Below are 14556 nucleotides of genomic sequence, written 5' to 3' on the forward strand. Positions count from 1 at the left end.
TGGAGTCATAGAGATGTACAGCATGGAAACAGGCCCTTCGGTCCAACCAGTCCATGCTGACCAGATATCCTAACCCAATCTAGTCCCACCTGCCAGCACCCGGCCCATATCCCTCCAAACCCTTCCTATTCATATACCCATCCAAATGCTTCTTAAATGTTGTAATTGTACCAGCCTCCACCACTTCCTCTGGCAGCTCATTCCATACATGTACCACCCTCTGTGTGAAAAAGTTGCCCCGTCGGTCTCTTTTATATCTTTCCCCTCTCACCCTAAACCTATGCTCTCTAGTTCTGGACTCCCCCACCCCAAGGAAAAGACTTTGCCTATTTACCCTATCCACGCCCCTCATAATTTTGTAAATCTCTATAAGGTTACCCCTCAGCCTCCGATGCTCCAGGGAAAACAGCCCCAGCCTGTTCAGACTCTCCCTATAGCTCAAATCCTCCAACCCTGGCATCATTCTTGTAAATCTTTTCTGAACCCTTTCAAGTTTCACAACTTCTTTCCAATAGGAAGCAGACCAGAATTGCACACAATATTCCAACAGTGGCCTAACCAATGTCCTGTACAGCTGCAACATGACCTCCCAACTTCTGTACTCAATACTCTGACCAATAAAGGAAAGCATACCAAACGCCGCCTTCACTATCCTATCTACCTGGGACTCCACTTTCAAAGAGCTATGAACCTGCACTACAAGATCTCTTTGTTCAGCAACACTCTCAAGGACCTTACCATTAAGTGTATAAGTCCTGCTAAGATTTGTGAGGAAGATCTCATATGAATTCAGCTGTATCTTGACCTGAGAAATGGTTGATGCTTTCCAGATGGTATCAAGCGCCTCAATGTGGTAGTCAGAGAGAGGTAAAAGCAGGAGGAGGGACTACAATTTTCATTGATGCAGGATAGCCCCTTGTTCCCTATAATGGGTGACTGGACCCCGGTAATGCGAGAGACTTTTTCAGTCTGCTTTCCACGCATAGATTTCAGTGACTCACAGAGCGTTATTATAGCACACAATCCTGGGGTATTTGTATGTTTATTAAAAGTCAGCCTGTTTGAATATCTTATGAAACATGAGGAGCAGATAGGACCCAAACTGGCCTCTGCTAGTGTGGAGGTATGGACACTGCCACTGCACCACAAGAACCGAAGGATGATTGTACTTCAGTACCATATATTCATCTTCATAGAATTCCTACAGTGTGAAAACAGGCCCTTTGGCCCAACAAGTCCACACTGACTCTCCAAACAGTCACCCACCCAGACCCATTCACCCACCCTATTACTCCACATTTTACCCTGACTAATGCACCTAACCTACACATCCATAAACACTATGGACAACTTAGCATGGCTAATTCACCCTAACCTGCACATCTTTGGATTGTGGGAGGAAGCCCATGCAGACACAGGGAGAATGTTTAACCTCCACTCAGACAGTCTTCCGAGGCAGGCATCGAACCCAGGTCCCTGGCACTGTGAGGCAGCAGTCCTAACCACTGAACCACCCTCTAATAAATAACCAGGCACCATCCTCAATCACAAAACATCACAGCTGATACTGAACATACATGCTTATCGGGATAAGCAGTAACATTGCTGAGCAGCCATGGTCGTGCCAGCTCTGAAATAATTTAGTGTGAAGTGGGGATGATCCTCAAAGTGGATAGGTGCAATGCATTTAGAGACCGCCTCTTCCCAGGCTAAGAGACTGGTTATCACATCCTTCCGGGTACGCTTCCACTGCAACTTGGCAAGAACCAGACTTGGGAATCTGAATCTGGTAGAAATCAGAAATAAAATCCAAAAAGTGCCCAGCAGGCTTGGCAGCTACTGTGGAGAGAGACAAAGAATCAGAATTAATGTTTCAGGTCTGTTTTCAGTAAGTTTGGTTAGTCAGCACAATCCATGTCCTTAACCTAGAGAAGGACTTATGTGGGTGTGTCACATCGCTCCACAAGTCTGAGTGATTGTACAGAGGCAGTAGTAACAGGGAGAGCTGTGGAGATGGGCAGCTGGTCTCAGGGTAACATTTCCCTGTCCTCTCGTTCACAGGTCAGCAAGTTCTTGGACTGGTCGAGAACCAGAGTGATTGGTACCTTGGGAACTTGTGGAAGAATCACAGACCTTGGCCAGCGCTCAGTCGAGGATACAACACTGGTAAGTAATTGAGTGGACTCACAAAGGCCAGGCCTTTGCTTCCAGCCCTATTCTGTCTCAACTGCCAGTGTCCCGATCTGTATCTCGTCGAAGCTAATTTGAACTGTGACATCTTGCCTATACGGCTGAACCGTTTCTTTAACACAAATCCCAAATTTAGTTCAATATTCAGGCTGTGCTAATTATAGAGCAGATCAATATTAGACTTTATAATTGCAATCCTAGTTTCTTTTTTAACAGTTTAATAGTTAGGTTAAATGTGAGGTGGTGGCTTGATGAGTAGCACAGAGTTCAGGGTTGCAATCCATCCCTTCCTAGGTATCTACAAGGCCACATTTACTCCATTCCCCTCTGCTTCTGACATTGCTTTCATAATACAGTCCAAGGATGTGCAGGTTAGGTGAATTGGCCATGCTAAGTTGCCCATAGTGTCTAGGAATGCCTAAATTAAGTGGATTAGCCATGGGAAATTCAGGGTTACTGGGATTGGGTGAGTTGCTTTTTGGACAGTCAGTGTGGACTTTTTGGGCCGAATGGCCTGTTTCTACACTCTAGGGATTCTATGATTCTATAAGTGGAGATACCCTTCTCTCCTTTTTGACACATGTCCCTAAAACTCCGGAACAGGAAAGGTTTTAACAGTCCTGATTTCCCCGTACAGGGAACAACGAACATTTCCTCAGGGTATGATGTTTACCTGCCTGTGTAAAAGCAGGATTTCAGAATGAGGCAATCACATCAGGGTAAAAGAGAAACGCTGATTTCTTTCCAGTCCCAGATGGCATTAGAAAGCTTCAGAAAATCATTTAAAGACTTGCATTTATGTCGCAACTTGCACGTCCCCAGCATATTTCAAGATTCACTCCACAGCCAACTAAGTGGTTTTAAAAATGTAAGCCCTTGTTGTAAGATAGGAAACCTGGCTGCCGATTTGCACACAGCAAGCTCCCACAGGTAGCAATATGACAGACGGGTGGGTCATCTGTTTTACTGATGTTATTGAGTGTAGAATACTATCTATAATGGAGGGAAGGGCACCTCTTGCTCCTCCTTGCAATGAGCTGTGATCTTCTGTGTCCACTGACAAAGCAAATAGTGTATAAATTTAATGGCTCATCTTCATGGTGGTGTGTGGGTGTAAACTCAAAAAACTTCCAACTTCCAGGTTAAATTTATGCAAATATCAAGAGAAAGAATAAACAGAGAGATTTTTTTGATCTCGAGTTGATGAGCGGGGCACATTTTTTCGAAGCTTTCCCTCATGATTGTATTCATCAGGGTTTTTCACAAAAATCCCTGGCACTTGACTATATTGCCCAATATAGAACATAGACATAGAACAATACAGCACAGAACAGGCCCTTCGGCCCACGATGTTGTGCCGAACATTTGTCCTAGCTTAAGCACCTATCCATGTACCTATCCAATTGCCGCTTAAAGGTCACCAATGATTCTGACCCTGCCACTCCCACAGGCAGCTCATTCCATGCCCCCACCACTCTCTGGGTAAAGAACCTACCCCTGACATCCCCCCTATGCCTTCCACCCTTCACCTTAAATTTATGTCCCCTTGTAACACTCTGCTGTACCCGGGGAAAAAGTCTCTGACTGTCTACTCTATCTATTCTCCTGATCATCATATAAACCTCTATCAAGTCACCCCTCATCCTTTGCCATTCCAATGAGAAAAGGCCTAGCACTCTCAACCTATCCTCGTACGACCTATTCTCCATTCCAGGCAACATCCTGGTAAATCTCCTCTGCACCCTCTCCAAAGCTTCCACTTCTTTCCTAAAGCGAGGCGACCAGAACTGCACACAGTACTCCAAATGTGGCCTTACCAAGGTCCTGTACAGCTGCAACATCACCTCACGACGCTTGAATTCAATCCTTCTGCTAATGAACGATAATACTCCATAGGCCTTCTTACAAGCTCTATCCACCTGAGTGGCAACTTTCAAAGAGCTATGAACATAGACCCCAAGATGTTTCTGCTCCTCCACCTTACTAAGAACCCTTTCATTAAACCTGTATTCCGCATTATTATTTGTCCTTCCAAAATGGACAACCTCACACTTGACAGGGTTGAACTCCATCTGCCACTCCTCAGCCCAGCTCTGCATCATATCTAAGTCCCTTTGCAGCCGACAACAGCCTTCCTCACTATCCACAACTCCACCAATCTTCGTATCATCTGCAAATTTACTGACCCACCCTTCAACTCCCTCTTCCAAGTCATTAATAAAAATTACAAACAGCAGAGAACCCAGAACTGATCCCTGTGGAACTCCACTTGTAACTGGGCTCCAGGCTGAATATTTACCATCTACCACCACTCTCTGACTTCGACCAGTTAGCCAGTTCTCTATCCAATTGGCCAAATTTCCCACTATCCCATGCCTCCTGACTTTCTGCATAAGCCTACCATGGGGAACCTTATCAAATGCCTTACTAAAATCCATGTACACTACATCCACTGCTCTACCCTCATCCACATGCTTGGTCACCTCCTCAAAGAATTCAGTAAGACTTGTAAGGCAAGACCTACCCCTCACAAATCCGTGCTGGTTGTCCCTAATCAAGCAGTGTCTTTCCAGATACTCATAAATCCTATCCCTCAAAACCCTTTCCATTACTTTGCCTACCACAGAAGTAAGACTAACTGGCCTTTAATTCCCGGGGTTATCTCTATTCCCTTTTTTGAACAGGGACACAACATTCGCCACTCTCCAGTCCCCTGGTACCACCCCCATTGACAGTGAAGACGAAAAGATCATTGCCAATGGCTCTGCAATTTCATCTCTTGCTTCCCACATAATCCTAGGCCCGTGGAACTTGTCTGTCCTCAAGTTTTTGAAAATGCCCAACACATCTTCCTTCCAAACAAGTATCTCCTCTAGCTTACCAGGCCGTTTCATACTCTCGTCTTCAAAATACGGTCCCTCTCATTTGTAAATACTGAAGAAAAGTACTCATTCAAGACCTCTCCTATCTCTTCTGACTCAATACACAGTCTCCCACTCCTGTCCTTGATCGGACCTACCCTCGTTCTTGTCATTCTCATGTTTCTCACATCCGCATGAAAGGCCTTGGGGTTATTCTTGATCCTACCCGCCAAAGATTTTTCATGCCCTCTCTTAGCTCTCCTAATCCCTTTCTTCAGCTATCCCTGGCTATCCTGTACCCCTGCAACGCTCTGTCTGAACCTTGTTTCCTCAACCTTATGTAAGCCTCCTTCTTCCTCTTTACTAGACATTCAACCTCCCTCGTCAACCAAGGTTCCCTCACACGACCATCTCTTTCCTGCCTGACAGGTACATACATATCAAGGACATGTCGTATCTGTTCCTTGAAAAAGTTCCACATTTCAATGACATCCTTCCCTGACAGCCTATGCTCCCAACTTATGCTCCTCAGATCCTGTCTTGCAGCATCGTATTTACCCTTCCCCCAGTTGTAAAACCTACCCTGTTGCACGCACCTATCTCTCTCCATAACCAAGGTGAAAGTCACAGAATTGTGGTCACCATCACCAAAATGCTCACCCACTAACAAGCCCATCACTTGTCCCGGTTCGTTACCAAGTACCAAATCCAATATGGCTTCCCCTCAGGTCGGACAATCTACATACTGAGTTAGAAAAGCTTCCTGGACACACTGCACAAACACCGCCCCCCCTCCAATCTACTTGATCTAAAGAGCTTCCAATCAATATTTGGGAAGTTGAAATCGCCCATGACTACGACCCTGTGGCTTCTGCACCTTTCCAAAATCTGTTTCCCAATCTGTTTCTCCACATCTCTGCTGCTATTGGGGGGCCTATAATAAACACCCAACAAGGTGACTGCACCTTTCCTATTTCTGACTTCAGCCCATACTACCTCCAGAGGCAGATCCCCCTCGAACTGCCTTTCTGCAGCCTTTATACCATTTCTAATTAGCAATGCCACACCCCCTCCTTTTTTACCACCATCCCTAATCTTACTGAAACATCTGTAACCAGGAACCTCTAACAACCATTCCTGTCCCTCTTCTATCCACGTTTCCGTGATGGCCACAACATCGTAGTCCCAAGTACCAATCCACGCCTTGAGTTCACCCACCTTATTTCTGATACACCTTGCGTTGAAGTATACACACTTGAACCCATCTCTGTGTCCGCAAGTATTCCCCGTCAGTGCTACCTTCTCCACAGCCTCCCTACATTCTTGGACATCCTTAAAAACATCTGAGGTGTTGGTGGGCGATGAAATATCAAGAAAGGACTGAGGATTCTCTCAGAAATAGCCACAACCAAAGGAGGAGGTGACAAAGGACAGATAGGAATTATGGGAGCAGGCCATTCAGAAGTGTGTACAATACGGGAGGACATCTTGGAATTAATGGATGAATTTGAGAGTATGAGTAAAGATGGAGCTATCATACATTGGGGGACGCCATTCTTGTGGGAGTCAATGAGGATGGAATCAGGGAGGGAAAAGACAAGCTTTGGACAAGTTGCATTTTATGAAGCAAAGAGAATAACACCTTGGGAAAATTAGTTGTTGGAATAGCAGTATCTGGAGAAGGGGTTTTAATTCAGAAGGATTACAGTAAATTATACTGATTCACACTAAACCCCTCCCTTCCACACTAAACCACCAAACAAGGCCAAACTTTGCACTCTCCCCAAATACCCTCTGCACCCACTTGAAATACCACACCTCACATTAAACACATACACATGCACACACCCTCTCTCTCACACATACACACACGCAGAGACACACACGAACTCTCTCTGTCTCTGACACACGCACCCACATACAGTGCATCCACATTATATACATTCACACCAATCTATCTACTTGTACACCAAATCACACTCATTCATCCCAAAGCACCCACACACCCTAGCTAACATCAACATCAACCATGCCCTGCCAACCAGGCCACATTGATATGCATCAAACATCAGGCAGGTGTATCCAAATCTTATGTGCGGTGAAATCCTCTGCAATGTTGCTGTTGTATGTTTTCAGCATGGGTTTCCTCCCACAGTCCAAAGATGTGCAGGTTAGGTGGTTTGTTCATGTTAATTTGATCGTCGGGTCCATGGATGTGAAAGCTAGGTGGGTTAGCCATGGGAAAGGGGAGGGTAGGGGAATGGGCCTGGAAGCGATAGTCTTCGGTGGATCGGGGACCTGATGGGCCAAATTGTCTGCTTCCATGCTGTAGAGTTCTATGATTCTCTGAATATTAAGCTGTGTGAGCAGTTTGCTCCACAGATCGAATGGATTGGTTGGAGCGATAGTTAGAGGCAATAAAGAATTTATAAGAGCAATGGGGTGGGATGGATGGCAGTTATAGGAAGGGAGAAATGTCATAGATACAGTCACATAGATGGGTTAACTCCAGGAAAGGTAAGAGAGGTAGGTAGGTAGTGCAGGAGTCTTCTGTGGCTATCCCCATTTCAAACAAGTATGCTGTTTTGGAAAATGTAGGGGGTGATGGATCCTTAGGGGAATGTAGCACGAACAGCCAAGTTTCTGATATTGAGACTGGCTGTAATGCAATGAGGGGTACATTGGGTTCCAAGAGATCGATTGTGTTAGTCAAAGGCACAGACAGATGTTTCTGTGGTCAGCAGTGAAAAAGCAGAATGGTGTGTTGTTTCCCTGGTGCCAGGATCAAGGATGTCTCAGAGAGGATTTAGAATGTTCTCACGGGGGAGAGGGGCCAGCAGGAGGTCGTTGTACATACTGGAATCAATGAATTAGGGAAAAGAATGAGATTCTGAAGGGAGAATATAGGCAGGAATTTAAAAAGGAGATCCTCAAGGGTAGTAATATCTGGTTTACTCCTGGTGCTACGAGCTAGCAAGGGCAGGAATAAGAGGATAGAGCAGATGAATGCATGGGTGAGGAGCTGGTGTATGGGAGAAGGATTCACATTTTTGGATCATTGGAATCTGTTTTGGGGTAGAAGTGACCTGTACAAGGACTGCTTGCACCTGTATTGCACCTGCTCAGGAGGATTTAAAATAGTAAGGTGGGGGTGTGGGTCCCAAGGAGTTAGTGAGGAAAGAGATCAATCCGAGACTGGTATAGTTCTGAAAAGGGGCAAGTCAAATAGGGCAGACAGGAACAAAGCAGAGATCAAGGTAGGACTAATGAATTAAACTGCATTTATTTCAATGCAAGGGGCCTAACAGGGAAGGCAGATGAACTCAGGGCATGGTTAGGAACATGGGACTGGGATATCATAGCAATTACAGAAAACTGGCTCAGGGATGGGCAGGACTGGCAGCATAAATGTTCCAGGATACAAATGCTACAGGAAGGATAAAAAGGAGGGTGAGAGAGGAGGGGGAGTAGTGTTTCTGATAAGGGATAGCATTACAGCTGTGCTTAGGGAGGATATTCCTGAAAATGCACCCAGGAAGTTATTTGGGTGGAACTGAGAAATAAGAAAGGGATGATCACCTTATTGGGATTGTATTATAGACCCCCTAATAGTCAGAGGGAAATTGAGAAACAAATTTGTAAGAAGATCTCAGTTATCTGAAAGAATAATAGGATGGTTATGGTTGGGGATTTTAACTTTCCAAACATAGACTAGTGTGAAGGGTTTAGATGGAGAGGAATTTCTTAAGTGTGTACAAGACAATTTTCTGATTCAGTATGTGGATGTACCTACTAGAGAAGGTGCAAAACGTGACCTCCTCTTGGGAAATAAGGTAGGGCAGGTGACTGAGGTGTCAGTGGGGGAGCACTTTGGGGCCAGTGACCGTAATTCTATTAGATTTAAAATAGTGATGGAAAAGTTGAAGTTCTAAATTGGATAAAGGCAATTTTGACGGAATAAGACAAGAACTTTCCAAAGCTGATTGGGGGCAGATGTTCGCAGGTAAAGGGCCGGCTGGAAAATGGGAAGCCTTCAGAAATACGGCACGGCTCGGTGGTTAGCACTGCAGCCTCACAACGCCAGGGACCCGGGTTCGATTCCAGCCTTGGGCAATTGTTTGTGTGGAGTTTGCACATTCTCCCTGTGTCTGCGTGGGTTTCCTTCGGGTGCTCTGGTTTCCTCTCACAATCCAAAGATGTGCAGGTTGGGTGGATTGGTCATGCTAACTTGCCTGTAGTGTTAGATGCATTAGTCAGGAGTAATGTAGAGAAATAAAGGAATGGGTCTGGATGGGTTACTCTTCGGAGGGTCGGTGGACTTGCTGGGCCAAAGGGCCTGTTTTCACACTGTAGGGATTCTAAGTAAATGAGATAATGAGAGTCCAGTGATAGTACGTTCCTATTAGGGTGAAAGGCAAGGCTGGTGGTGCAGGGAATGCTGGTTGATGAAAGAAATTGAGGGTTTGGTTAAGAAAAAGAAGGAAGCATATGTAAGGTATAGACAGGATAGATCGAGTGAATCCTTAGAAGAGTATAAAGGCAGTAGGTGTATAATTAAGAGGGAAATCAGGAGGGAAAAAGGGGGACATGAGATAGCTTTGTCAAATAGAGTTAAGGAGAATCCAAAGGGTTTTTACACAAACGTTAAGGGCAAAAGGGTAACCAGGGAGAGTATAGGGCCCCTCAAAGATTTATGTGGAGCTGCAGGAGATAGGAGAGATACTAAACAAGTATTTTGTATCAGTGTTTACTGTGGAAAAGGACATGAAAGATATAGAATGTGGGGAAAAAGAGGGTGACATCTTGAAAAATGTCCATATTACAGAGGAGGAAGCGCTGATGTCTTGAAACACATAAAAGTGGATAAATTCCCAGGATCTGATCGGGTGTACCTGAGAACTCTGTGGGAAGCTAGAGAAGTGATTGCTGGGCCTCTTGCTGAGATATTTGTATCATCGATAGTCACAGGTGAGGTGCTGGAAGACTGGAGGTTGGCTAACGTGGTGCCACTGTTTAAGAAGGGTGGTAAGGACAAGCCAGGGAACTATAGACGGGTGAGCCGGACCTCAGTGGTGGGAAAGTTGTTGGAGGGAATCCTGAGGGACAGGATGTACATGTATTTGGAAAAGCAAGGACTGATAAGGGATGGTCGACATGGCTTTGTGTGCGTGGGAAATCATGTCTCACAAACTCGATTCATTTTTGAAGAAGTAACAAGAGGATTGATGATGGCAGAGCGGTGGACATGATCTATATGGACTTCAGTAAGGCGTCCAACAAGGTTCCCCATGGGAGACTGATTAGCAAGGTTAGATCTCACGGAATACAGAGGTAACTAGCCATTTGGATACAGAACTGGCTCAAAGGTAGAAGACAGAGGGTGGTGGTGGAGGGTTGTTTTTCAGACTGGAGGCCTGTAACCAGTGGAGTGCCACAAGGATCGGTGCTGGGTCTACTACTTTTTGTCATTTATATAAATGATTTGGACGCGAGCATAAGAGGTACAGTTAGTAAGTTTGCAGATGACACCAAAATTGGAGGTGTAGTGGATAGTGAAGAAGGTTACCTCAGATTACAATAGGATCTTAATCAGATGGGCCAATGGGTTGAGGAGTGGCAGATGGAGTTTAATTCAGATAAATGTGAGGTGCTGCATTTTGGAAAAGTAAATCTTAGCAGGACTTATACACTTAATGGTAAGGTCCTAGGGAGTGTTGCTGAACAAAGTGACCTGTTAATGCAGGTTCATAGCTCCTTGAAAGTAGAGTTGCAGGTAGACAGGATAGTGAAGAAGGGGTTTGGTATGCTTTCCTTTATTGGTCTGAGTATTGAGTACAGGAGTTGGGAGGTCATGTTGCAGCTGTACAGGACATTGGCTAGGCCACTGTTGGAATATTGCATGCAATTCTGGTCTCCTTCCTATTGGAAAGATGTTGTGGAACTTGAAAGAGTTCAGAAAAGATTTACAAGGATGTTGCCAGGGTTGGAGGATTTGAGCTATAGGGAGAGGCCGAACAGGCTGGGGCTGTTTTCCCAGGAGCGTCGGAGGTTTGAGGGGTGACCTTGTAGAGGTTTATAAATCATGAGAGTCATGGATAGGATAAATAGACAAAGTCTTTTCCCTAGGGTGGGGGAGTCCAGAGCTAGAGGGCATAGGTTTAGGGTGAGAGGGGAAAGATATAAAAGAGACCTACGGGGCAACGTTTTCACACAGAGGGTGGTATGTGTATGGAATGAACTGCCTGGGGAAGTGGTAGAGGCTGGTACAATTGCAACATTTAAAAGGTATCTGGATGGGTATATGAATAGGAAGGGTTTGGAGGGATATGGGCCAGGTGCTGGCAGGTGGGACTATATTGGGTTGGGATATCTGGTCGGCATGGACGGGTTGGACCGAAAGGTCTGTTTCCATGCCGTATGTCTCTATGACTCTATTTCCAGGGTATGTATGGTTCTGCCAGTTGACTGGTGTCACGATAGCCTAACTCCAATTTAATTACGTAACAGCCATCATTTAAAACAGTAAACTCAAACAGGATGGCCCAAACATTTGACTTCAACTCTTCCTTCAAATCCCAAAACTACGTATTGGTAATCCTCCTTCTCCCAGTAGAATTGAACATCAATAAAATCATAATCGGCATGGATCGGGTGAAATAGCCAAGCTCTCTTCCCCAGGGCAGGGAAAATCAAAATTAGAATTGTTTCCAAAATTAGGTTTATGAGAGGGGAAAGATTTAAAAGGGACCAGAGGGGTAACCTTTTCAGGCAGGGGGTGGTACGTGTATGGAAAGAGTTGCCAGAGGATATGCTGGAAGCTGGTACAATTACAACATTTAGAAGGCTGGGTGGATGAAAAGGAAATGTTTGAGGGATATGGGCCAAATATTGGAAAATGGGACTAGGTTAATTTAGGCTATCTGGTTGGCATGGATGGTTTGACTGAAAGGTCTGTTTCTGTGCTGTAATTCTAAGAGATTAGTCTGTACTAAAAGTAATAGAATTACACAGGTTGGGGCCATTCCAACTTAACTCTTTTAGCACAGCCAAAAGCAAAATAACTCCAAAGAAAATGACTCCAATATATATTCCCCACATTTAACAGCAGCCTACAAGCAATCAGATGCAAATCAAGCATTGAGCCAACATATCCTTCCTTAATGGATGGTGACAAAATAGTGGCTCTGTGGTTGGCACTGCAGCCTCATAGCACCAGGGACCCAGGTTTGATTGCAGTCTTGGGCGACAGTCTATGTGGAGTTTGCACATTCTCCCCGTGTCTGCATGGGTTTCCTCTGGGTGCTCCAGTTTCCTCACACAATCCAAACATTTGCAGGTCAGGTGAATTGGCCAAGCTAAATTGCCCATAGTGTTTAGGGATGTGTAGGTTAGGTGCGTTAGGCAGGGGTAAATATAGCATAATAGGGTTGGAGAACAGGTTTAGGCGGGTTACGGTTTGGAGGGTCCAAGTGGACTTGCTGGGCCAAAGGACCTGTTTCCACACTGTAGTCATTCTATTAAAGGTGTAAATAGAAGAAATAAAAGGAGATGGTGCTGGAGAAGCATGCTTCAACTGTTTTGTTTCAATTTTTGAAAAGGGAAGATAAAAGGGACGTTTGGAGATTGAGGTGTCTGATCAGTTTGAAAGATGCCAGTTGTTGTACTGCGCACTGATCACTAGGTGGCACAGAGCAACAATTCACAGTGTGGGGGCATGGGGCTTAAGATAGATAAGCAAATTGGACAGGATTTCTCTAGAAAAGAGGGACTAATAATTGAAAGCACGCAAGTAAATCAGAGGGAATTAAAATGGTTCCAAAGTAAAACCAAGGGAGATGCTGATAGTTTGATGGGAAAAGTGGATTTTGTTTGGTATCTGCAGGTCGAGATATTGAAACACTTGGTGAAAAGTTGTGAAGCAAATTCACGATTCAGAAGTGGTCCAACCACAATGAAACACAAGAAAAGTATAGGAATCAGTACCTATTGAATGCTTTGAAGAGTGGCATTTTCTACTAGGATGGCACAGTGGTTAGTGCCAGGGTTAACTCCACTCTCAGGCAACTGTCTGTGTGGAGTTTGCACATTCTCCCCGTGTCTGTATGGGTTTCCTCCGGGTGCTCCAGTTTCGTCCCACTGTCCACAGATGTGCAGGTGAGGTGGGACTGTCTGTACTAAATTGCCCTGGGATGTGCAGGTGAGGTGAGTTAGCCAGGGGAAATGCAGAGTTACAGGAATAGTATAAGAGTGGGACTGGGTGGAATATTCTTTGGAGGGGTGGTGTGGGACTCTATGGGCTGAATGGTCTCCATCTACTCTGTAGGGATTTTATGATAAATGTATGTCACTGCCCAGTACCTCAAATGCCAAACAATTGAGATTTTGAGAAACCAATTTGCAATTTATGCATTGTTCAAGGAGTTAGTGTCAGATAATGGCTCATGATTCATATCAGAAGAATTTGAAATATTAAGGAGTGAAGATAGGATCGAGCACACTCTAATACCACCACTTGACCCAGCGTGGAATGGTGCTGCATGTTGAAATGCATAGATTGTGAATAAGCCTTTGCTAAAGTATTCACTCAGTGACAAGTTACAATCATGTGTATGGTTCTATTTGACTCAGGAAAGACAGTTCTGTGTTCTTCTTCAGAATAACCCCGCAGTCTACATTTGGTAGTGTTTAAGCATGTTCCCAGGGCAAAACATTAAACTTGAAGCTAATGGCAAAGTAAGAATAAAGCAAGACAAAGTGGAGATACATTCTAATACATCAGGCAGAAAACTTAAAAGACAATTCAGTATTGATTAAAAGGCATGGTGGGAAGGCATTGTTGTAAAGATTCCAAGTTCATTCGTGTTGGGAGTGCAGATTGCACAGAAGCTCAGTCAGTATTATATACATTTTTTTGCTTGAGAAGAAATCTGACATAGTGAGAGCCAGAGAAAGCTATAGTCCAAATTCTTCCCTCAGGCCAACATGGAAGTCTGGAATAAAGAGAAAGTTTAAAAACAAAACAAAGATTTGCCAGTCTTCCAGACTGCACACTGGTAGGCTCCAGGAGCACCTGGATTAAGGGGGTGAACTTGCAGCACGGGTTGGTACCTGTGATTTCGATGTTGTGGCCATTTCAGAGACATTGATAGAGCAGGAACAGGAATGGTTATTGCAGGTTCCGTGGTTTAGATGGTTCAGTAAGAACAGAGAACATTATAAAAGATGGACGGGGAGATGTGGCTTTGTTAGTCAAGGACAGTATTACAGTGGCAGAAAGGATGTTTAGGGACTTGTCTACTGAAGTAGTATGGGCTGAGGTTAGAAACAGGAGACGAGAGGTTACCATGTTGGGAGTTTTCTATAGGCCTCCGAATAGTTCCTGAGATGTAGAAGAAAGGTTAGCATAGCGGAGAGAGTGACAAGTAGTCATTATGGGGGAATCTTTAACTTTCCAAATATTGACTGGGAATACTATAATTCAAGTATTTTAGATGGGTCAGTTTTT

General features: G+C 44.6%; 1 protein-coding gene across 3 annotated transcripts in view; it reads left to right on the plus strand.

The window, feature by feature from the left end:
* The window catches only part of large1 (LARGE xylosyl- and glucuronyltransferase 1), a 498409-nt gene that overhangs the window by 358394 nt on the left and 125459 nt on the right, over positions 1-14556 (plus strand). For all 3 annotated transcript variants that reach the window (XM_072552482.1, XM_072552480.1, XM_072552481.1), the window contains one exon: positions 2062-2166. In XM_072552482.1, coding sequence (XP_072408583.1) covers positions 2062-2166 — 105 coding nt within the window. The remainder of the gene's footprint in view (positions 1-2061; positions 2167-14556) is intronic.

The sequence above is a fragment of the Chiloscyllium punctatum genome, chromosome 32 (genome assembly GCF_047496795.1).
Source record: "Chiloscyllium punctatum isolate Juve2018m chromosome 32, sChiPun1.3, whole genome shotgun sequence".
Taxonomy (NCBI): domain Eukaryota; kingdom Metazoa; phylum Chordata; class Chondrichthyes; order Orectolobiformes; family Hemiscylliidae; genus Chiloscyllium; species Chiloscyllium punctatum.